We start from the raw sequence: 25,432 nt of genomic DNA on the forward strand, positions 1-25,432 counted from the left end.
AATTACTATATCTGTGTTTTTCATATGACTTGTTTTCATTATTCATGTAACCACTAATAATGGAATTTGTGATTCATCTAATAAAAAATGACCTGAGACTATTATTTTAATTATACTTGAATACATTGTTAGAATTTTTAACTCCAAGTTGAAAGATTTTTCTTTTTATTCCTCTTTCCTGTAGTAATCAAAGCAAAGAAGCTTTCATTGACTGGGCAAGATATGATGATTCACAGGATCACTTTTGTGAACTTGATGGTAATTAAAAAAACTGTTGTAGTTAGATTATCTTAACTTTAACCTTTTTCGTAAGACATTTAAATAAAAATATAATTTGAATTACAGCTTAACACTGGATTTTGCTATGTAGGTCTTATTTATAACAGCATATATGGAGAACCTGTGTTCCTGGTGTTAAGCGCCTTAAATACTTTTGTCTTTACAGCTAGCTTAATGGGTATATATAATTTTATATCTGAGAAAACTGAGTGTCAGAAAGACTAAAACAACTTGCTCCAAATCACACTAGCAAGAGGCTGAGGCAGAATTCAGTCCTGAATTCAAAACCTGTGTTCTCTCCACTACAACATACCATGTCTTATGCAAATTCATTTGAAGACACTTGGTTATAATATGTGAACATATTATAAAATGTTTACACTGGAATTTGCTGGAAGTTTCAACAAACTCATATAAAGATGCCCTCCGATATTGGGAGGATGATAATTGGACTTCTCCACAGCAGTGTCTCTTTCCAAGAAAAAATACACAGAATACTATTCGGCAGAGCAACTACCACTTCCTTAACAGAAGGTAATTGCTGTGACTCAAAACTTTTGATTTATAGGATATTTCCATAGAGCTGCAATATAGTCTGAAATCATTCATTTGGCCTCTTCTCACCTTTTATTTTCGTATTGTTAAATTTTTGGTGGCAGGGAAGAATTGGGTTTAAGCATGCACAGTTGGAAATGGATAGAAGTTTTTTGAATTCTTCAAGGATCTAAAGTAATCATACCAATTTATAAATGTTTAAAAAGGGTTCACAGGTAGAATTGTGCTATTCTATTAATTGTGCTATTAATCTGTGAAGTATATTATAGTGGGCTTCTACTATAGGATGGTGAATTGAGAAGAACAATGGAAGATGGAATGTTATCATGGTTTTTAAATTTCAGCAAAGAAATTAAAAATATTTGCGAGATTTCTTTGCTCATTTGTATGTATGTGTGTGTGTGTGTATATATATATATATGCATGCAATTAAGGAAATAGTCTCCATTATGATACTTAGAATTGGCAGGTTTTGTCAGCAAGACATTATATCTATATTAAGAACTCTTATCACTGCTTATGCTTATTTAGTCTTTTGTTCTAATTGAGTTTAGTGTTTAACACTATGGTTATTTCTTTCCAGTTTATCATTTTACCTGTTTGATTAAAATAAAATAATTCAATCATGGTTATTTAATAGGTTTTCTGATTAGTCATTTCTGTGAATATATATATTATAGTAAATTGGGTATTTTATAAAAATACTATTTAGTTGCAAGCATTATTTGTATAAATAAGTTGATGTGTTATATTTCCCATTATTAAATACATGTTAACTATTTTTTAAAACATTAGTTTCTTAAATTGCTGAAATGAAAGAGGTATCCTATAAGAATTTAAGTAAAATAAAATCACTCTTTAAGATTTTTAGGATTACATATTTAAAATAGGAATTTTTATATTTTATGTAATTCTTATGCAAATAAAACCATGCTCCCCTTACTAACTGGGTTGCTGCTACTCTTTTTTGCATAGTAATGTTCATCTGTTTCCCAGTGATTTATAGATAATTTTTTATTACAGTCAGTGAAGATTTTAGAATCATTGTTTAATTATTCCAGTTATCAGAATTCAGTAGATCAAAATTAAACTTGAAGAAAATTAACCCCAGTTTATTAGGGAAAATATCCATGTTTCTGTTTCTTGCTGTTTTGTTGTTGGTATTGTCTCTGAATGGAAGATGATCTCTAAAGATCAAATAGTTTTTAAATAATTTGGCAGTTTAATAGTCAGTAAGGTAAGCTGCCCTTCCTATCCTACTCTTATTTTTTGCTATTGTCTTTATTCATGGCTTGACTCCTCTCTGGTTCAGGTTTCTGCTCAAATGTCAAAGAAGGCTTCTCTCATGTCTATACAGAATAGTAACCAGGATCACTCTCAGACTCTCTGCACTTCTGGTTTCCATCCACCCCCCACCCCCACTGACAACCTCCTGATGATATGTGGCCTTTTATTTAGGCTGTGCGTTCATGGTCCTCTTCAGTTAGATTGTGAGCTGCTCAAGGGCAAAGGGCTTTCTCTTGCTGGCTCTCTACTGTATTAGTGCCTAGAACAGTGCCTTAGGTGCTTAATAAATATTTGTTGAATGAAGTAATTGGTTCATAAATCACCTAAATGGCATGATAGGTTTTAATTTTCCTTTTTTCCCCTGAAAACATGTTTATTAATACATTTAAAGTACTGTTTAGAACAATAGTTTTAAAATCTGAAGATCTAAATGACTTGACAGCTTTATAAACTTAGATTCTCCTCTACTGTGTAGACCTTGTTTTGATAGTTAGTAGCAGTCTGGGATAGGGTTGATGATGGAGGGCTGTAGGCTTAATCCTGAGTTCATAACATAATATTTTAAATATAAGCAAAAACCTGAATCCTAAATTGATTATTCTATGTTAATATAATGTTTTAAGAGATTGGTGGGTGACAGGACAGGGCTGAATATCTGATACACTAGAAAATGTGGCATGACCTTAAAAGCATTACTATTAAATTAGGGCAGTGAAAGGCAAATTCACTTGAGAAAAATGGTATTCTTAAGGAGGAGGAAAAAGACAATAGTTCAATTTGATGAATTCCCATAATTAGAAATCTTGATTCAGTGAAAGTCATTGAATCCCTAGGTAGTGACATATACAAAGAACAGCTTTGAAGAGGGAGGAAGAAGAGAAAATTTTCTTGAGGGAGGACATAGTACTGGGGGCAGAGGTCCTCTGTAGGCCACTTTTTGTACCAATGTAAGTTAACTGTTTCCTGTGCTTTTATTTATATAATGGAATATCTATAATTCTAGAGCTAGAAATAGAGCCAATATCTTATATTTTTAAAGTATGTTTCCATTTTCTGTGATAGACACTACCATCTAATAATGGCAATTTGCAGTTACCTTTGTATTTTTTCTGTATCATAAAATAACTGATAATTCTTAGAAGACACGGATCAAGGTACCAGTTTCCCTTTATTCCCAACCGTGGTTATCAAATGTACAATGAGTTTTGCTTACTGACAGGAAAGTACACTGTTAGATAAGGAAAGGAAGAAGAACAGTAGTGATCACATTTGGCCCCCATTGTAAGCCATATGTCTGTGTACTGTTTATTTAATCTCATGCCATCAAAAGGTAGTGAGAAATACATTTATGCCAATGTATGTGAGACTTGTGGAGCATAGTTACAATAATTTTATCGTCAGAAGTTTTTTTTAGGTATGAAATTGTATGTTTTCTTTTTTGACTGGGAATGTGAGCCTTAGTAATTAAGAATGTTTTTCTTTTTATCTCTGTTAAAATGTCCAAAGAGTAGAGATTTAGGAAATCCTTATTTGGGTTTCATTATGGAAAATAGTCAATTTTACATGTTCAACAAATTTTTGAAAATTGCTCCTACCATGAACTAGTTTGAGAGTAAAAAAAAAAAAACCACAATATGTTAACACTAGTAAAATGTAAGATTTTTAAAAACTAGAACATTTCTCTATGAATGCTCGGATTTGAATCACAAAGTTATTGAGCCAATTGCTTTTTAAGACCCATGAAGAGAGAGAGAGAGAGTAGCAGCGACCTTTTTTTTTTTTTTTTTAATGGCATTAAGAGTTGAAACCAGGAGTGCTCTGCCATTGAGTTCAATTCCCAACCTTTATTAATTTTCTGTTTTTGAGACAGGGTTTCACCAAATTGCCAAGGTTGGCCTTGAATTTGTGGTCCTTCTGCCTCAGCCTCCCAAATAGCCAGGATTATAGGCATGTGCCATTGCACTCAAGGAAATCTGTATTTTAAATATAAAATGTCTTAAAATCAGTTTCTAAGTCCATGGTAGTTGGGTATATACTTAGAGAAGAAATCATGTAAAACAATGGTTCTGTTAGATCTTTTCATTCCTAGGTGGCTAAAACTAATAAGGTGAGGGATGTTAATTTTCTTAAGAGCATTGAGTATCCAAAGGAAAGGGAAAAGTTGCTTTTTTGTTTCAGATAATTTGTCCAAGTTTTAACAAATGCTGGGTCAAGTAGTCACAAGTGTGTGAACCACTCTACCATGTAAGTTGGCAGTGACTTGAAAAACGGCATTTTCCAAGCTTTTGGGTAGCTCTGTTTGCTTTATAATGCCAAATTCTAGGCAAATGGTGAGACATGGATGACTTTTATGAATCATTTCTTGTTCAGATGAGAGATCTCCTGCTGCTCAGTATGTAGATCTGTTGCTGAACCCAGAGCGTTACACCGGCTATAAGGGGTCCTCTGCGTGGAGAGTGTGGAACAGCATCTATGAAGAGAACTGTTTCAAGTAACAGGGAGGAGGAGGGGGGGAAGAGGAGATATTTATTTCTGTTCTGAAAAGATTATGTATAAAAGTCAAACCATTTTATGTTTTGGGTTTTGTGTTCTTTTTTAGGCCTAGGTCTGTTTATCGTCCTTTAAATCCTCTGGCCCCAAGTCGAGGTGGGTTTTTATACATTTTCATGCTTTTAAAAATTGTTTATATTTTTATATTTTATATTTTTTAATTTGAATGATTTACAAAATATGAGATTATTTTGTAGGTAAGTCTTAAGATTCCTATACATCTTCTATAATTATCATTTTTTGAGTGCCTGCTATGTGCCAGCCCTAAAATAGGAACTTTACATAGAATAAATTAGAATATGTGAATAATCCACATACACCAGAGCTTTCCTGGGAAACTTTTAAAAATTTGAGTGCCCTGTAGCAGTGAAGGACCTAGGCATCCATGTTTTTAAAATTCAGCAGATGGTTCCAGTGTGCAGCTCAGTTTCAAAACCAGTGGCTCATCACAGTGCTTCTGAAACCTGTGTGTGTGCAGATTCCCTTGCAGCCTGGTTAGTGAACAATAGGTCTGCTGCTGTAGGCGTTGGTGGGGCACAGGGTCTGGATAAGCTCCCATGCACTGCCTGGAGTGCTCACCCCCCAGCACATTTTGAACAGGAAGAGAAAGAATTGAGGCACTCAGACTGCACTCAGCAGAGCTTTACACCCCATTGTCCTGTAGGGGCCTGTTGCTACGTGGACCACTTAAAATGTGGCCAGTGTGAAACTAAGTTGTAAATTTTATTTACTTTTAATTCATTCAAATGTAAGAGTGTAAGGTACTTTTGCAGCTAAACAGAGTTGTCTTGGTAGTTTGTTTTAGTAGGTAACATCAGTGCAATGCCATGTGCACTTTTTACTTTGAAAAATGTGACTGTTAGAAAAGCTTTAGGTGATGTGTGGCTGGAGTGATACTGTGACCCACAGCATTGCTGAAGTCAGCTGGCATGTGCTCATTTTGTCCTCAGTGAAAAACCAAACCCTGGGAACAACCCTCTTATTGACCTGCCAGTCCAATGTTTTCTTTAGACCAGGGTGAAGAAATTGAATTTCCTGGTCTAGATTTGAATCTTTGGCCTTTCTCAGGGCCAGATAGACTTGGAAAGATTGAATGCATAGGCTGCTTATAGATGCTCACTGTCAAAATGAGGGAAATGTTCTCCAAATTCATTCTGAACTGCCTGGAGAAGGGAATTGGACCTTGAAAAAGGCTGGCATGCCTTCTTACCCTTTTACTGCTTTTACCTTAGAACTTTTCTCTTTCAACCTAAATGTTTTTAATTATACAATTTTTTTAATATTTATATTTTTTAGTTTTAGGTGGACACAATATCTTTATTTTTTAATTTTTATGTGGTGTTGAGGATCGAACCCAGCACCCCATGCATGCCAGGCGAGTGCGCTACCGCTTGAGCCACATCCCCAGCCCCCAATTTTTTTTATATTTATTTTTTAGTTGGACACAATATCATCTTTATTTCACTTATTTATTTTTATGTGGTGCTGAGGATCGAACCCAGGGCCTTGCCTGTGCTAGGTGAGCACTCTACCGCTGAGCCCCAGCCCCATTAATTATACAAAATTTTATAAAAATTGAAGCAACAGAAGTTATATAAAGTGAAATGGAAAGCCTCCTCCCTTGCTTTCTGTTCCACAGTAGAGTTTGGAAGGAATTCTTCCAACCTTTTCCATGGTTACCTTTTCTACATTTAAAGCAGAAAATACAATCATTCACTTAAAACCACCAAGTACTGGGGCTGGGATTGTGGCTCAGCGGTAGAGCATTCCCCTAGTACGGGCGGGACCCGGGTTTGATCCTCAGCACCACATAAAAATAAAGGTATTGTGTTGTATCCATCTGCACCTAAAAAATAAATATTAAAAAAAAAAAAACACCAAGTACTAAGAAACTCATTTCCATGTTATGATAAATCAGACATGAAACTGCTAGAAAAGAAGAGAGGAACGAAATCGTTGTGATAGTGAAAGAAGAGGAGAAAGGAAGGAAAAAAGTATGAAAGAAGAAAAAGAAAGCTAGGCCAGAGGAGAGGCTGGGCTCCAGCTGTCACAGCTTTCCTGAAGTAGTTCCACAGCTCTTGCTGATCTGCTTGCAAGCTGTCACCATTGAAATACTAGTGGAGAGCTCTTCAGCCTTCTCAGCTCTGTTTCTCTGCATGATTCCTGAGTTGTAATAGCTAGGCTTCTACAGAGATTTTTCTAAAAGTTTTTGAGCACCAGAACATTTATTTCCCTCCAAAACACAAAGTGGTCCATCAGAGATCCTCAAGTGAAGCTGGCAGAAGTGATCTGTGGATTCGAGAGCCCAGCCTCCTGGCCTTTTCCTACCTCTTGTGGCCCAGGGGCAGGCCTTCCCTGACATTCACAAGAAGGGCTGTGTTAGAGAGCAGTAATGGGAGAGAAACTACTGTATACCCTTGCTAATTACTAAAATTAGTGTTCTTTATGGTTGTTTTAGTCACTTTGTGATGTCTTATTTTTTGCATAAAACATGGAAATCTTTAGCCTATATATTCTTATTATGCCATGTTTCAGGATGACTAAACACTGACCAAGGTTTTTGATATAAGGAATACTTTAACAATAAATTTTAATCCAATATTTTAAAAGGATTCATTTTGGAACCTGAACTAAATAGAACCTGAAAATGAAGGCATTTTCTAAATTTTTAAATTTTCTCTTTTAGGTGAAGATGATGGTGAGTTGAAACTCTGTTTTATGTTGACTCCAAGTGTAGAAGAAATGTTTTCAATTATCAAAATTGGATTTTTTCCTCTTTTGATTCAAGAGAAAATGTTGATCCTTCTTTTTTTTTCCTTCAGAAAATAGCTACCAGTGACTGACAGAAAACAAGATTTTAAAAAATAGTTATTCTGTGTTAAAAATATATATAAAGACCATTTATCTAAGCGTATAATATAGAAATCGGCTTCACATTCTAAGTTTCCTACTTTCTGGTTATTAAAATCTATTTGAATATATTCTGAGGAAATGTAGTACAGTTAGCATAGTTTTACCTATAATGTTACCTCTTTATTTTCTTCCTGACTTTTTAACATCAGTTCTCAGTGTAATACTTAATGAACAGTTGCTTACTTCAGGTGACTGAATGAACATCCATCATAAGATACCCCAAACAGCTGAGGTAGTGACTTCAGTTGAAGGTTTTCTTATCTGTGATCAAAATCAATGCACTGGGTAGGATAGGAGATGGGCAGAACACTGGGCCTTCCCTCAGGAACTGACATGCATAGGAAGAATGATAAGCACTCTGCTTTATAATGAAGCTAAGGGGAGAAGTGTGTGGTTACTGCTATAAACTGGAAGTGGTGCAGCTCCTCAGGTAAAGCAAGTCATATGCTGCTGGAGGGATATAGGAAAGCTAACTGGAGGTGGTGGCTTTTGAGAAGAATTTTAAGTTAAGGAACAGATTTGGACCAGATTTGGACAATACAAACTTGGAGGAAATAGCATGAGCCTACAAGATGAGCAAGGAAAAGTCAAAAAGCCTGTTGGGAAACAATAAGACCACCCTGTTAGCAGTGGGAAAGACTATGTTATTGGTCCTTTAAAGTGCTGGATAGAGGTCAAACTATTGAAGACTGAGATTTATCAGGTACAGTTGAGATTTTTTGAATAAACAGTTGAGATAATAATGATCCTTGGTAAGTTTAAGTTGAATGAATGACTTTCTAGAGAGATGTTTGTGTAGTTTGTAAAGTATTAAAACTTAGGAGGCAAAGGAAGTCCCATCATGGAATTAATCTCCTAGACTCTTTACCCAGCTTCTCTATATATTGGGTTTCTGTCACTCTTTTCTAAATTAAAAATAAATATATAGGAATTTAGGAAGTATAATAAAAATTTTATCCTTGACATCTTTTTTTTCCTTCTAAGAACAATATTGGTCCAGGAATAATTCTTTTTTAGTTGACAAAAAATATATATATTTATATGTCCAGCATGATGTTTTGAAGTATATTCATTGTAGAATGGCTAAAACAAGCTAATTATTATATGTATTTCCTTACCTTTGTGTGTGTGTGTGTGTGTGTGTGTGTGTGTGTGTGGTGCTGGGAATTGATTCCAGCGCCTTGTGCATGAGAGGCAAGCACTCTACCAGTTGAGCTATATCCCCAGCCCCTAACTTATTTTTGAGTGGCAACACTTAAAATCTTTTTGCAGCAGTTTTCAAGAATATGATACATTGATATTAACTGTAGTCATCCTGTTGTACAGTAGATTTCTTGAACTTACTCCTACTATCTGAATTTTTGTATGCTTTACTATTCTTCTGAACCCCAGAAATAGATATTATGACATTAATATACAAATTAGTTAAGCTCCTTTCTAGTCTGTTCATTTGCTTTTCTGAAGAATTATATTGAAAATTAAAGGTTTTAAAAATTATCCCTTGAAACTAGATAATTGAGGAAGTATATCTAGCTTTATTGGCAGAAGGTAAGTGAAGTAATTAATAATTTGATTTTTGTCTTCACTATTTTTTCTGGAATTTATAAAAAGTACTGTGATTTTTTTTCATTAAAAGCAAACTTATCCTCATGCTTTTGGATATTCAAACCTTCAAAGAATTAAGTTTTACTTAATATTGAGACTGAAGTGTTTTTTATTTTTTTTTATTTTTATTTTTTAAAGAAAGAGAGAATTTTTATTATTTTTTAGTTTTGGGTGGACACAACTTCTTTATTTGTATGTGGTGCTGAGGATCGAACCCAGGCCACACGCATGCCAGGCGAGCATGCTACCGCTTGAGCCACATCTCCAGCCCGAAATGTTTTTTATAAACATTTTTAATGATCAAAATATCATTTATATGAACATTCTCCAAGGACTGGGGTTGTAGCACAGTGTCTATAATAGAGCGCTTGGCTAGCACACATGCGGCCCTGGTTCTTAGCACCACATAAAAATAAACAAAATAAAGGTATCTATTTACAACTAAAAATATTTTTTAAAAAACATTCTCCAGAGTTACTTAAATTATTTGGGGGCTTTATTTTATAGAATCAGATGCCTGTTTTCCATTTCACCCAAATCAGACATTTTTAGAGATAACTGTTAATCTCTCATAATAAGTATTTTATAGACCTAATTCATTTTAATTTATAAATGAACATTTAAAATATTTTAACCTGATTCTCTCTCTCTCTCTCTCTCTAGGAGAATCATTCTATACATGGCTAGAAGGTAAACTTAATGTCTGTTTTTTAAATTTATTGGCTTTTTGTACAAAGAAATATTTAGTATGTTTTTGTAAGTTTTATTACCTAGACAACAAATTTTGACAGTGTTTAAAAGAAATTAGCACATATTTTTAGGTTGTTATTTTTGGGGATAAAATTATATGAAAAGTTTGAGGATATTGGTCAGCCAAAAGCCAATGTGTGAATATACAGTCCAGATACTATCATTAGGTTTCCATAACTGTTTTCTAGTCTTATTCATTTTGTATGTAGTGCTCGACCAAACTATTTTTCTAGTAACCAGTAAGCAAATCTGTTTTTAAATAGAGGCATTCACCTTGGAAGGAAGTACTTTTTATGTGTAAAATGAGGGGAAACATATTGAATCCATAAGGTTCTAAACATGTTTGCCCATGTTAATATAGTCCAGATTTCTCTAATTAAAATTAAGATAAAGCATTATAGATCCCAGTGTATTAGATGTTTTAGCATTCCTTTATATTCTATAATGAAATATAAAATGTTACTGATAGAAAACTGAAATGTTCTCCCCTGCCCACCCCTGGCCAAAGGTGTAGACAGAGGTTTATTTAGGAAAGTAAGTACATATTTAAGGGAGAAGGGGGTGGCAGTCTCAGAAGAGGTGCTTTTGGGGTGAAATGAGGAATATGCATTAAAGGGAGAAGCAGGCCCTCTCCAGAGGGAGAGACAGCATACCTGTTGGTGTGAAGTGAAAACAAGATTGTTGAGGGCTGTAATCAAGTCAAGATGGCGCCTGGCACTTTGCCAGGAGGAGTGGTCTGTGAAGCAACGCCAGCGAGCCATTAAGATGATGAGGATTCCTTATTGGTTGACTGCTGTATCTAGTTTATGTTAATTAAGTTAAGCTGTGTGTAATTAGTTAAGTATATATACCTCTGCTGTCCAGAGAAGCGGCTCCTGCTATCTCCGGGGCCGCTAATTTGAGTTCTCGTTCAGTTCCTGCTGAGTTCACTCGCGGTAAAGTAGTTCCCGATTCAACCTTCAAGTTGCTTGTCACCTCTCAGTTATTTAACCCATCCAGACTAAGGCACAACATTTTGATCATTTTGCTACTTGATAACAGATTTGATGAAAATTTTCATTTTCATGTTTTGTTAAATCTATTCATAGTGTGTTTTACTAAATCTATTCATAATTTGTATCCCTTTTTATTATATCATTCAAAACTGTCCTTATTTTTAGGAGAAAGCTATATAGTAAAACTTCGTTTGTACCTTTTGGTTTCTATCCATGACAATTCAAGTATTCTAGCAAGAATTCTGAATTAGAGAATGAGATCTGAAAAGAATTTTTTTCCTATTTGAGGCTGCCTCCTCTGTGGTAGGGCACAAAGAGTAAATTAATGATCTGAAAGATCTTGACAAGATGCAAAGTAACCCACGTAGATATTCGTACACTGAGAAAATTTGCCCAGTCTATAAAATGAGACTATACCTTACTTTCCAATATTGAAGCTCATTTCCCCCATGGAGAAGTATTTAAAAACAAAACAAAACAACAAACCCTGTTGGGTAGTGAAAAAGGGAAATGATGCTCTGCATCCACTGGATTCTTAAAACTTGTTATTCTCCGTTTTCATATATTTTTAAAAAATTTTTATAAAGAATATTACTTCATCATGATGTGTGCTCAGTAAATTCTTAGCCTTAGTCATAGAAAGCCAGTGCTGTTGCCTTCTGGGAGCTTGCCAGTCGCATCCTGAGAGTGTGTACCTGCAGGAGCCTGGGCCTTTTATCTTACTCTGCATTAAGTTTTCATCATAAGTCAGTTTATTCTAAAGCTAGAATCTATGTTGTCTTCCAGTAAGAGAATCTAAATCTAATTGTTTATGTATTAATTCTCTATTTTTAATGTCCTTGAATCTTTAAAATAAGTCCATGTAAATGGAACCACCATTTGACCCTGTTATCCCACTCCTTGGCTTATACCCAAGGGACTTTAAATCAGCATACTACAGTGATGTAGCCACATCAATGTTTATAGCAGCTCAATTCGTAATAGCTAAGCTATGGAACCAACCTAGGTGCTCCTCAATAAAGAAAATGGGGAATATATATACACAATGGAATATTAGCCATAAATAAGAATGGAATTATGGCATTTGCTGGTAAATGACTGGAACTGGAGACTATCATGTTAAATGAAATAAGCCAATCCCAAACAACTAAAGGCCAAATGTTCTCTCTGATATGTGATACACACAGTAAGGGGATGGGGAGAATAGAAGTTCATTGCATTAGACAAAGAGGAAGAAAGGGGGGGATGGGAATAGGAAAGATAGTAGAATGAATCGTACATAACTTTCCTATGTTCATATATGAATACATGACCAGCATGTACAACCACAAGAATGGGAAGCTATACTCCCTGTATCTGTAATATGTCAAAATACATTCTACTGTCATTTATAACTAAAAAGAACAATTAAAAAATTTTAAAGTCCATGTACTGAATCTCATTGATTCAATATCTCTTATCTAAATGGGCATGATTTCTTTTTCAATATTTTTCTGAATAGGTTTGTGTCTGGAGAAGAGAGTCTTCTATAAACTTATATCAGGACTTCATGCCAGTATCAATTTACATCTATGTGCGAATTATCTTTTGGAAGGTAATTAGATTTTTAAGTGGAGATTTTGCCTTCTATTAGTATAAAGGTTATTGGGGGAAGTACATATTCTTTAGAATGAAACATCCTCTTTAGTAAAAGAACATAATGTATTTCTCTCTCTTTAGAAACCTGGGGCAAACCTAGCTGGGGACATAATATCAAAGAATTTAAGCGCCGCTTTGACCCTGTGGAAACAAAGGGAGAAGGTCCAAGAAGGCTGAAAAATCTGTACTTTTTATACTTGATTGAGCTTCGAGCTTTGTCAAAGGTGGCCCCCTATTTTGAGCGTTCAGTTGTTGATCTTTACACTGGAAATGTAGAAGATGATGCCGACACCAAAAGCCTTCTACTGAGTATATTTCAAGATACCAAGTAAGAATCCTGAACTCTATTCAGATGAGGTGGTTCTTGAATGGCAATAAAAACTGACTACTAAAAGTCAGAAAAAGAGAAATCAGAACTGAGAAGGCAAATAAATGATCAATGGAATGGTAGCATTTGAAATTATTTCTAAAAATGCTAACTACAAGCATCTATAAAGCTTTGTTGCAGAAAGTTCCACACTTGAGAGCAGGCTATGTTTTATTTATTTTTTAATTGATTTTATTTTTTTAAATATATGGCAGTGGAATGTATTACAATTCGAGAGCAGGCTATATTTTAAAATATGACTTAGGATTTTATGTAGTACCAAAATTTAACGATCTTTCTACCAATTTTATGTTTGTCCCGTTATTTAAACTTGGGTGGTGTCATGCTTAGTCTATAAAACTTAAGTTTACTGGTTAATATGAGCATGGAAAATTAGATCAAGAAGTACTTAAATTATTACGTTTTTTAAAAGAGTGTTGTATATTTTTCACAGATTGATTTTCATTTTTTAGATATTTTGTCATGTAATTTCTTTAAAATGTTAATCTTTAAAGCTTTGTCTTTATTAAAGAGTATATGTGAATTCTTTGTCACCTTCCTGTGTTATAAGACAATATGAATTTTAAATATTTACAGAGAAGAAAAGTCTACCAAAGTTCTAAGGGGCCTGAGTTTTTCATCTGTAACTTATTAATTACAATATTGTCGTTCCATCAGGTCATTTCCCATGCATTTCGATGAGAAATCCATGTTTGCAGGCAACAAAAAGGGGGCCAAGTCATTAAAGGTAAAAAAAAAAAAAAAAAAAAAAAATTATTGAATGGGGGAGCTGGTGGGGAGCTGTTTGCTGTTGTATTTTAATCTTGCTCATCTAGATCGTTTTGTTCTCCAGTTCTCTGTAGTTAATTTTGTAGTTAATTTGATTTTAAAAGCTTAGTTAGACTGAAAATATTTTCTGCATGATAGGAAGAATTCCGGTTACATTTCAAGAATATTTCCCGTATTATGGACTGTGTTGGATGTGACAAATGCAGATTATGGGGAAAATTACAGGTATGTGTGATGTCTTTTCTTTTGAAATTAAAATTTTCCACCGAGTTCAAAATTTTTATTAGAATGTCCTCATTGTTCATCGCATTAGAGTTTAGAAATAGGCAGATCCAAAGTGCAGTTTTGTTTATTTTTTTATTTTTTTACTTTTTAAATAACTTTATTTATTTTTTAATGTAGTGCTGAGGATTGAACCCAGTGCCTCACACATGCTAGGCAAGCGCTCTGCCACTGAGCCACAACCCCAACCCCAGTTTTTGTTTTATTTATGAAAAATATCATTAAACTGTGTTACATGCACATGTATAAAGATGTTTTTTGTAGTCTGTGTTAATGATTTTAGTTTTATTGTATCTGTGTCTATTGATACAATGTTGGATTCATTTCTAAAATTGGTGATTGTGAATAGAGAGTTATATATATATGTTTACATAAAAGGTAAAATATAATTATATAAAAGTTAAACATCCAATTTTGGTCGTAGAATTTGTTTCAGTAGTCACAAGAGACCACCTAAGGACAAAATATGAAAGCTCTGCTAAGTAGGTCTGTTACCCTGAACAATGAAAACGGATTATTTGATGTTTTATCTTATTTTCTTTAAAAGAGGATAATAAGTTACAAAAAATCAAGAGACCGTTACTGAAATAAAATTATCTTTTCCTCTGGTGCTGATAATTGAGAAATTAATGAGTATACTTATCACTAATAATCTCTAAGGTTTGAATTGCCTGGATTGTTTTTTAAAGAAAAGAAAGAAAAAGCTTTCATTGGGACTGGAAGCCGAGTTCAATGGTAGAGTGCTTGCCTAGCATGCCTGAGGCCCTAGGTTCTACATCCAGCACTGCTCTAAATAAATAAATGCTTTCAAGGTTGTAAAATAGGCATTTACAAGTCTTAAGACAGCTCAGTTTTCCTTAATAGTTTATTAGCTAAGGTTATCTCATTCATAACCTGCCAGGAGGCACTGTGTTGTGCATAGTTTAATATTTTGGTGGATATAACATCTGTATTTTATTTATTTTATTTTTATGTGGTGCTGAAGATTGAACCCAGCGCCCCGCGCATGCCAAGCAAGCGCGCTATTGCTTGAGCCACATCCCCAACCCCCTTTAAATCTTTATAGTAGTTCTTATTATATAAAGTTAATTGTCAGTTCGTTGACGTTTTCTTTAGACTCAGGGTTTAGGAACTGCCTTGAAGATACTATTCTCTGAAAAAGAAATTCAAAAGCTTCCAGAGAACAGTCCATCCAAAGGCTTCCAGCTCACTCGGCAGGAAATAGTTGCTCTTCTAAATGCTTTCGGAAGGTAAGAGCCATTTCCACTGCAAAGACTTGATTCCCATACAGTTCCGAGCAAGCTGCAAAAATCATCTTCTCCCCTGAAGTGCAGTTTGTTTTGGTTTGTTGACAAAAAGATGTTATTACTGTATTATACTTGGACTCACTTTGCTTAGAGCAGCTTCAAGGCAGACAAGTCAATTTCTTATTGATCATAGGAGAAGTTAATAGTTTCCAGTTGCCAAGATGTCTCAGTTTGCCTCCTTAATTTTGTGGGGATGATATTCTCTGAATAATTTTGTCATTAGAGGGCTATGATTTGTTCAGATACCATGGTAGAATTAAGAAGAGTGGTCATGAAGGTTATCAAAGGAAAAAAAAATTCAGCCCTCTTTTCCTGCTCTTAATTTCTTAAGCCATGGAGTACCTTCTTTCATTTATTTATACCCCATTTATTTGTCAGATATGTAGTCTTGCTTGTCTATACTACAGAGGTATCAAAAAATAATTTGAACTTACCTACAGAGATAGATGAAGTGCCAACTGAGGAATACAAAACAGAACAAAAAAAAAATAAGGGACCAAGTGATATAGAGATTATTGCTTATGTTTTCTTATTATGCATTTAAAGTCAGATAGGTAGTTAACTTAAGAATAGATTAATTACACTTTTTCATCTTTTGGCGTTTTCTTGGGGGGGGGGGGTAATCACCACAAATTGAATTCAGGGGCACTCGACCACTAAGCCCCATCCCCAGCCCTATTTTGTATTTTATTTAGAGATAGGGTCTCACTGAGCTGTTTAGTGCCTTGCTGTTGCTGAGGCTGGCTTTGAACTTAGATCCTCCTCCTCAGTCTCCTGAGCCACTAGGATTACAGGTGTGTGCCATTGTACCTGGCCTTTCTCATCTTAATAGCAATGATTTTTACTTGTTGCTTCCCTATATTTAAAGATGATGTAGGTTGAGATTTGAAACACAAGATGAACAAAATCTCCATTGTTAATTTGCATTTCATGAAAAATTCAGTCCACCCACTTATGAGGCCTGTAGAAAGATAACAGGAGAAACTGAATGAAATTTAAATTAATTTAAAATGAAACTGAAATGAAAAGGATTTTAAATAATTTAAATGTAAGTCCAAATAAAATTAAACTTAGGAAGAAGAAAAAATTGAGAATTTATTAAAATATCCCTGGGTCTCATAAATGCACACTTGGCAGCTTTACTCCTTTACCTAGAGACCCTGATCTTTATTTTTCGCTGGACAGTTCTAGGCTTGGAATCAGGTCTTCAAGTCTAGGGATTGTGGTCTGTCATTTATTAGCAGTGTGGGCTTAATAAAAATTATTGCTCTGCTAGCAAGTTTCCTTTCTAAACTGTAAAATGAAAATGATGAAATCATCTTAATGGTTAGAACCCTCCTACTAGTTGAGTGACCTTTTTAATTTTTAATGTTTGCTGAGATCTTACATGTTATGGGCTTAGAACATAGCCTGATAATACCCTAAGCTCTCAATAAATGGTAACTTTTGAAGTACTTGAGTAAAGAAAGGAGCTTAATATATATTATGTATTACATCGCCCTAAGCTATAGAAGAAGAAACATTGGATGTTCCTTATATCAGCTCAGAATTGTACATAAGGAGAATTGAGCTTATAGAATTACTTTTTTGTGTTTCCCATCCCAGAGTTTTACTTCTGGCCTGGGCTGATGAGGAGCTCGGATTTATGTGTTTTGTATGTCAGTAATCACATACTGATAAATAAATTTTTGATGAATACAGGGAAGAGGGAGGTACCTAAGCAGGAAGCAGTCTTTACCCTCAGCAGGCAACAAGATAAAGAACCGTTAGTGTTTGGGGGGCAGCTAGAAAGGAGTAGTCAGTGTTCAGAAAGGTGTGTACATAATGAATTTATGAGGGAAAACAAATACTCTGAGATTCTTTATTATTGTGAGTTATTTTCATATTACTTTCCATTATTAATCTAAGGTCTGTTGATAATAAGTAACTGGCTTCCTTTGCCCCTTCTAAACCAAGACCAAAGGACTGTAGTTTTGTGTTTTGTCAGTTTTTGTAAGAGATGGTAGCATACTGATTTAAAAATTGGAATCCTCAGTGTTCAGTATTATTGTTTGTTTTTAACTTTGGATTTTGCTTTCAAATTGTGGCCTTTAACATTATCAGGAATTTGAAACAAGTACACATCATATTAGCTGTATGTACTAATATGCTTTTCTTTTTCTCCTATAGGCTTTCTACAAGTATAAGAGAGTTACAGAATTTTAAAGTTTTATTACAACACAGTAGGTAATAAAGGCTTTTATATGTCCAAGTAGAGACGTACAGTGGCTTGGTGAAGCCTTTTAGTCTTGGACTTTCAGCAGAGAGACTAATCTTCTAAGACTTCAAGAATTCTGAACTCTTAAAAGAGAAAATTCAAATGTTCACTTGAATATTTATGACCCTTAATAGATTATCATTTAGAAATATTTATAAATGAAGTATATACTTTTAAGATATGTAAATTATACTAATTCTATTTAATTTCATGTGTTTCTGTTGAATATTCTTCTGTTCCATTTGTTTTGATTTGGTTTTATTTTTAATCTATTACCCTTTATTTCCAGTTGTCGAACTTTAAATGACTGTCCTTATCTTAGTAACACAGTTCAGTCTTTTGTGGAAAAGAACAACTAGGGAACCAGTGTTGGTTAGGACTAGGATCACAAAAATGTGTCTGGGTTTAACATGTTTTTAGCCTTGCCTGAACTTTGTGTGTCACCTTCTGTAATGTGGGTCTGACCTTGTGGTCAGTGGCCAATTCAGTGAATGGAACAGGGGTTCCTTAAGATCCCCAGGACTTCCAGCTCCAGTTCCACGGGTTTTTGATATTCTTGTTGAGGTTGCAATTTTGTTTTTTGCCTAAAGGACCTGTGTTGGTGAAGGTAAGTGCTGACTGCACAAGGGGTCCTGTCTGCACACTGGGCTGGCACAGGAGCATTCCTTACCTAAAACAGATCACCTTCTGACTTTGTTCCTCTCCTAATTTTAGATATTGTCAGTTACTTTAAGGAAAGAAAAAAAAAAAAAACCCTGCATATTTATTTAATGGATTATTTCTTGAAAAATTTGAAGGGAATTATATGAATTTATGCCAATTACTTTTATTCACAAAACTTGCTATTTTAAAGTAAGTACTTTTAAAAGGATTTAATTTTGAATACAATCTATGCAACCCTTTAGCTCTCAGTGCGATTGTCTCTGGTGATATATATCAGAGGGAGATCAGGTCAGGCCTCTTCTAGGCTTCCTCTTTCCTCTCTTCTCTTTCCATTTTTAGCTCATCCTGTATCAGTGGTACTTTGTGTGACTCAGACCAACAGACTTTTAGGTCCTAGACTGTCACTTTCTAATCCTGGGATTTAGTGGTCAAAAAATATTTAAAAGTCTTGATTCTTTTAAAGGTGTCAGTGGATATAATGGGATTAACTCGAAAGGTTGAATATTCATGTAGAAGTATCACAGGTACGAAGTCTAGTTTCTCCTTAGAGTCTTCCATCTTCCCTAAAGTAAATAATAAGTGCTCTTAAACCCATATCATATGCTGCCAGAGTCTGATATGTGTTCCTTGACAGTTTCATGGCATATTTTAAATTGTATTTTTGCCATCCTGTGGAACAGTATGATTGGGGGAATAAAGTCCAACTAGAGTTATTTATTTTCTTACCCAATTTCTAACCTTTATGAATGTGGGATTTTGTTGTAGTTGGGGGGTAATTTTATTAGGTTGAATAAAAAGATTGGCTTGATCGGAGCTTCCTCCATCTTTTTTTCCTCCCCCCCCTCCTCTGGGGAGGGTTTGAGGAGGGAAACCTTAAGGCTAAATGAATATCTAGTCATCTTGCTTAGTAAGAATAAGAATTATTCTTCACTTAGTATTCATTCAGAAAATGTGAAAAATTTGCACTTTGTTTATTTTTATTGTACATTAAAGATCTCTTTAGTGTTACTTCACCATTCCCCAGTTAACAGCTACTATTTAAGCTCTTATTTACTAGAGAAAATTCTTGGTCATTTCCATTTATTGCATTTTTTCTTTAATTTGTTTCAAGCTTAAGAAAATATATTAGAATGTGCTCTGGCTTATTAAAAGATCTAGTTAAGCTAAAGTTACTTTTGGTTTTAATGAATTTTTTCACTTCTAAGAAAATAAAATGAAGTATTCTACATCTGAAATTCATCTGATTACCTTTATTTTATTTACCATAAATCAGATTGTGGGAGCAGTCTACATTTGTGTGTGTTGTGTGTTTCTAATGATTGTGTAGACTGCAGGAACCTGCTTTGTGAGTCTGGTGACATTTAATTGTCCTTGAGATGTAAACTGCTCCCAGTTCACTCACTTTGGCTGTGAGATGGTGACTGAGAACTGATGGCACGGTGTTTGAAATGCTCAGCTGGTGAACATTTCTTGGAATCTGTCTATCTCATCACCTAATGTAAAAATCCAGCACTTGACCATATAACTGGCAGAAATGATTGTAGCAGCTTGATTCTTGGATTATGAGGAAGATCATATGGAAGAATAACAGATTTCAATTTTGAAATTTGACAAGGGAAATGCTCTGACTTTAAACATTGTGCATTACTCAGTTTTGTAATCTTATTATATGAAACACTGCCATGTTTTCGACTTTGCATAGGTGCCATTGTATGTAAGAAAGGACAGCTCTTTTGGTCTTCATCAGCATTGCCTTCAGCTGGAAACTTGAGAAAGTTCACAGTAAACCTCCCAGCAGTTTGCAGACTGAAGTACCTACAGAAACATAGCTGTTCACCAAAAGACACAGGTTAGGTGCACGGTATTGTGGAAGTTCTTTTGTACAAAATTCAACACATAAGATCACTTGTACTCTATTTTAAGTAACTCCAACAGGTGCAGCTTTGATTTTTAAAAGAATTCCAAATAATTTGCTGTTGTACCCACCAGGTTCTGGAAAATGTGGATTAAAGTACATGTTTCTGCAATCTTTTTCTGTCTTGTTCCCCCCCCCCCCCAATTTTAAGTGTTTCTTTTAGGAGATGAAGATTTGCTTGTCATTTGTGGAATGGGGAGAAAATATATTTGCAGGTGGTCTGAGGTGGCTGCTTCTAGTCATGATAGCAAGTGTTGGCAGACATTGTTTCATCTTCACAGCAGCACTGGTAGGTGGTAAGAAAACAGAGGACAGGAGAGGCTCACTAACTGGTCCAGAAAATCTGACTCCAGAGCTCTCAGTGTGGTCTGTGTCACTTGCACAAGTGGCCTGTTACTTTCAACTAAAAGGTGTGGAGGTTTTTAACATCTTTCAATTTGTATTGATTTATAAGGCTTTTAAAATATGCTTATTTTATTTAATTTTCTGAATAGGTAATACATTCATATGGTTAAAAAGCCAAAAGATAACAAAAGTTATACAGCAAATGTCCTCATATCAGAGGCCCAATTTCCAGCACTGCATACCCCCTGCCCACCACCACTATATATGACCTCCACTCTTGGTTTCTCATGTTTCCAGCCACACATTTCCAGGCATATACAAACATATACAAATGTAAAGCCTTTTCTCATTTTTACTTAGTGACATCATATACACATCATTTTTTTTTCCACATACTATTTCTTGGTGGCCTTTGTGTTACCAGATGGCTTTGTTATTTTTGAATAGCTGCGTGGTATTCCATTACATGGATGTACCATCATTTAACTGGTCCCCTATTGGTCATTTGGGTTGCTTTCAGAACTTTTATGTATGTCATCTCACATCTTACCCACAACCTAACCATCACAGATGTTATTAAAATGCTGAATTATATCTTCTGATAGATGAAAAAACTGATCAGTGTGTTTATATTCCTATGACTAGGGTTGAACACCTTCTAACATGCCTAAGAACCATTTGTTTGCTTTTGTGTTCAAATCTTTTGTGCACTTTGCTATCACGATTATTTTCCTTACCGATTTCTAATACTAGTTTGTTTGTTAGGGATAGTAACACTTCAGCTATAATGAACTACAGTTTTTTTTTAATTTGTTGTTTGTTATTTAGCTTTACTTATAATGGTTTTGCCATGAAGTTTTCTATTTTTATCTATCCTGATACAACTTTTTTTAGTTATTTTCTGGATTTTAAGTCATGGTTAGAATGCCTTCCTCAATCCAGAACAATGGAATAATTCACCAATTTCTTCTAGAACTTTTATGTTTTTTTTTAAAACATCCAAATTTTGATCCCTTGGAATGTATCCTGGTCAACCCAGTTTTTTCCACAGATGATTACGTAGTTGTCTCAGTACCTTTAACAGTTCATTTTTTCCTCACTAGTTTGAGAGGCTACTTTTTTTTTTTGAGAAGTGTTCTTATAATGCTGCCTCTTCTGAACTTGAACTCGTGTGCTTACAGGCTTCTCCTGCCTCGGCCTCCCAAGCAACTGGGACCACACACATGTGCTACCATGCCTGGCTGAGAGTCTACGTTTGTCATATTTCAAGTCCCATATGCACTTTTAGCTCTACCTGGGTTCTGTCTGTTTCTCTAATTGGTGTGTAAATGTAGCATATGCTGTTTAATTATACAGGCTGTATTTTTTAATATCTGTACCCTGGTCATCTTTAATTCCTTCCCGTCTCTCTCCCCCTCTCCATTTTCCCCCAGTGTTTCTAGCTATTCTGATTTGCTTTTCTATATGAGCTTAAAAAATCCTTAAAACGTGCTAAAACTCTGGCTCAGTGTTCTCTCTGAAGGGTTGCACTTGTCGCTGCTTACTGGTAAAGATTTTTTTTTTTTTTTTACAACTAGGCTAATTATTTTAGTATTGTATTTGCCAAATAAGTGAAGGCAAATGGAGGCACAACACTAGTGCTCATGTGGACAGAATTTCATCTTGGTGCTTCTATTGTAGGATTTAGTCTCCAAGGATGATTTGAGGATTATCTTATAAAGTCCTCATTACCTTTTGTTAAGATTTGGACCTGGCACATCCCCAAAAGCTCATGTGTTAAAAGCACAGTCTCCGGTTCAGCAAGGCTCAGAGCTGCTGCTTTTAGGACATGATTGCATCATGAAGGCTCTGTCCACATCAGGGGATTAATCCATCCACTGAAAGCTGAAGGACTCCTGAGAGGTGGGACCTAGTGTGTCACTTGGGTGTACTTGAGGTAGGTTTATCTTTTCTGTGCCTCTCACCCCCTTGCTTCCCTGCTGCCAGGAGCTCAGCATCTTTTCCCTAGGTTGTTTTCCTCCTCTAAGTTATTTTTGTCAGGTATTTTGATTACAGAATGTAAAACAAGAAGGAAAAGCTCTTAAATAAGTACTAAACTTGTAAAATCAGTAAGCAATAGATACAAGTATACAAGGTACCTTAAAAAAAATATCTACCAAAACAACAGGATGTGAGTATTCACTCACCTCTAGGAGCTGGTAATACAGCAGTGAATAAGCAACAGATGTCCCTGCCACCATGTAACTTACTATTCTGTTAACTGGATTATTCTATTTATATCTTGGTGCATTCTCAGTATAATGTCAGCTGAGGATGACACATGCCAACCTAGAATCCCATCTAGAGAAGAAGGCACTCTGGGTTGAATGAACTGTATAGTATCTTCCTGACATTGCCATCAGGCTCCACAGGTAAAGTCACTCCCCTGACACCACTCCTCAGGACAAAGTTGGCTTCACCAGGCAATATTCTGGGATTGTGTACCTTTTCCTGTGGCCTTTACAGCACATCTCTCTTAACAGGTCTTATCTCTGTAAACCTGAAGTCCAGATTCTGGGCTAGTGATTGCACCAGGGAGAAGCACTCTGGCTACTCAGTTCCATAGGTTGAATGGCCCTGAGAAAGCAGTGTTCGTTTATCCAGACAGCACCATTTTATACCTTAATGTCTTCTAAGAACACCAGGCCTCAGGACTGCACAGGGTCTGGAGGGACTGCTGGGGGACAGGTGAGACTGATGAGCAAAAGGTCATGCCCATAGGGAGAAACAGGGAAAGGGAGGACTTTGAGGGTCATAAACTGGAGAGATGGAGGTCACAGTTCAAGAGAAGAAAACCTCTGAACTCCAGCTCTGCCCAGGCTAAAGTTGGGGCCAGAAAGTCTATTCTGAATTTTTTTAAATGTTAATATTTTGAGTGGTAATGCACCCAACTCCAAAAGGACAGACCAGATTTGGAACTAAAGGATTGATTGCCAAAGTATTAGTCGGTGTCAGGGAAAGTAGAGACCAGGGGTCAGCCATGGCTCAAGGACAAGAAAGTAGTAGGGAACCCAGACCTGGAGAAAGCAGGTAGATGCCAGGAGCTATTGAGTCACTGGATTTGCATCTGAGGACTTTGAACCTGTAACTTGACCTGAGCAGCACATCTCACTCTGCACTGCATGGATAGAGCACCATGACCTGGCCCAGAGGGATGGGGCAAAGGTACAGCAGTCAGATACAGACCTGGGCTGGGGCACAGGGACATCTTCAGCAGACATTAGGTATTTTGAGCAGGGCTTTGGATAGGGCTTTTCATGTGTCCCTGATGAGGGCCAAGAATAGGGTTAACATACAGTTGCTCCTGAGTTCACAGACCAGTGTAGCAAAAGAATGACTCAATAGACATGGAATCCCATTCCCTTATGCACACTGTCCCTTTTAACTGAGGTTTCCTCACTTGAAGTGGTTTATTAATATAGAGTCTTCGAGAAGAACTTTACTGTTTATCCTGATCATTCCAACAGTTCCTCCATCTGGACCTATAAGAAGTTGTAAGTAGTTTATGCACAATTGGAAATGTTTTTAATAAAATTCTCATAGGATAAAAAGTATAAATGTATATCCCACATTTCTCCAGTGTACAATATTATCATATAGCAATCTAAAGTGCAAGGATTTTTTAAAAAAATATTAAGACCTATTTAGTTCTAATGTAGGTTCACCTATTAAAAAACTAGAAGCAGGGCTGGGGATATAGCTCAGTTGGTAGTACGATTGGCTCGCATGCACAAGGCCCTGGGTTCAATTTGAAGCACCAAAAAATAAAAAGTTCAGTGGTAGAGCACTTGCCTAATATGCCTGAGGTCCTGGGTTTAATACTCAGAAACAAAATTTTAAGAAAAGTAGTTTTGTAGTAGTATTCAGTATATAGATGTAAATGAAAGTCTTTCTCACAGTACTTCTGAATCTCTGGAATTAATGTTTATTTGCTGTAATTAAATAAATTAATTTAGGGATTAATTTATTAAATAAATTAATAAAGGGATTAAGTGTGGGCTCAACAGCAAGGACCCCAAAGACCAGTTATCATGAGTTTTAGTTAAGGTGGAATGTGGGAGGGACTACTGAGTTTGCCTGATCTAAGCAGATGACCATGGGACCAGCACAGTATTAAAAATGTGGTAACATGAGAGAATTGGCATAACTAAATGTAATGGATACGCATATTGTAATAATCAGAACTTTTTGTGAGGGGGTACTGGGGATCAAGCCCAAGGATGTTTTGTTTTACCTTTAGGTTACATCTCCAGCCTTTTTTTTTTTTTTAAGGCAGGGTCTTGCCAGGTTACTGAAGCTGGCTTCAAACTTGGCAGGCCTTCTGCCTTAACCTCTCAGGTCACTGGGATTACAGATGTATGTCACCACTAAGCAGAACTCCTTAATTATAAAATGGAAACAAAGCCAATGAAAAATACCTCCACAGAGTGGGTAGAATGATTCGTTGCAGAGGTGGCTATGTCTTTAGTAGTCACACAGAAACATTTGCATGCAGTTTTTTAATGCTGCATCGGACTACAATGATGGTACAGAATTTTCAGTAGTATTACATCTTCTCCAGGCACTTTTAACTTGCACGTTATCAGGGTTTAAATTTCATTTTATTTTAAAACAAGGGAACATTGGGCATTTTAGAACCAGAAATCATTCCTCTGCCCCTCTTAGCATTCAAAATTCCACATAAAGAACAGTTTTGCTAGCATACCTTGCAGGGCAAGTAAATTCAGAAGCTCAGGAAACTTGCTTTTCCTTCCTACAGTGTTCCTGCAGCATCTTGCAGCTTGTAGGGTACATGGTTCTGTGAGAGGATGAGAGTCTGACAGTTGTTTATATTCCATTGTGGGTTGACACATTCCTAAAGTTTAGCATTACTTTTTTAAAAGGAGGAGGGCAGAA

At 35.6% G+C, this 25,432-nt stretch overlaps 1 protein-coding gene across 4 annotated transcripts in view; it reads left to right on the top strand.

The window, feature by feature from the left end:
* Positions 1–20,264, top strand: part of Ero1b (endoplasmic reticulum oxidoreductase 1 beta) — a 47,356-nt gene extending 27,092 nt beyond the window's left edge. For 2 of the 4 annotated variants that reach the window (XM_046432126.2, XM_046432124.2), the window contains 12 exons: positions 185–258; positions 4,492–4,612; positions 4,721–4,767; positions 7,358–7,369; positions 9,853–9,879; positions 12,436–12,528; positions 12,654–12,900; positions 13,618–13,687; positions 13,867–13,953; positions 15,127–15,260; positions 17,487–17,543; positions 19,940–20,264. In XM_046432126.2, coding sequence (XP_046288082.1) covers positions 185–258; positions 4,492–4,612; positions 4,721–4,767; positions 7,358–7,369; positions 9,853–9,879; positions 12,436–12,528; positions 12,654–12,900; positions 13,618–13,687; positions 13,867–13,953; positions 15,127–15,260; positions 17,487–17,543; positions 19,940–19,955 — 985 coding nt within the window. In that variant the 3' untranslated portion in view covers positions 19,956–20,264. The remainder of the gene's footprint in view (positions 1–184; positions 259–4,491; positions 4,613–4,720; positions 4,768–7,357; positions 7,370–9,852; positions 9,880–12,435; positions 12,529–12,653; positions 12,901–13,617; positions 13,688–13,866; positions 13,954–15,126; positions 15,261–17,486; positions 17,544–19,939) is intronic. The other 2 variants (XM_058575046.1, XM_058575045.1) reach the window with 1 other exon arrangement.
* The last annotated feature ends 5,168 nt before the right edge of the window (positions 20,265–25,432 follow it).

This window comes from Marmota monax, unplaced genomic scaffold (assembly GCF_021218885.2).
Source record: "Marmota monax isolate L192 unplaced genomic scaffold, Marmota_monax_Labrador192_F-V1.1 WCK01_AAM20220418_F8-fsc00071, whole genome shotgun sequence".
Classification (NCBI taxonomy): domain Eukaryota; kingdom Metazoa; phylum Chordata; class Mammalia; order Rodentia; family Sciuridae; genus Marmota; species Marmota monax.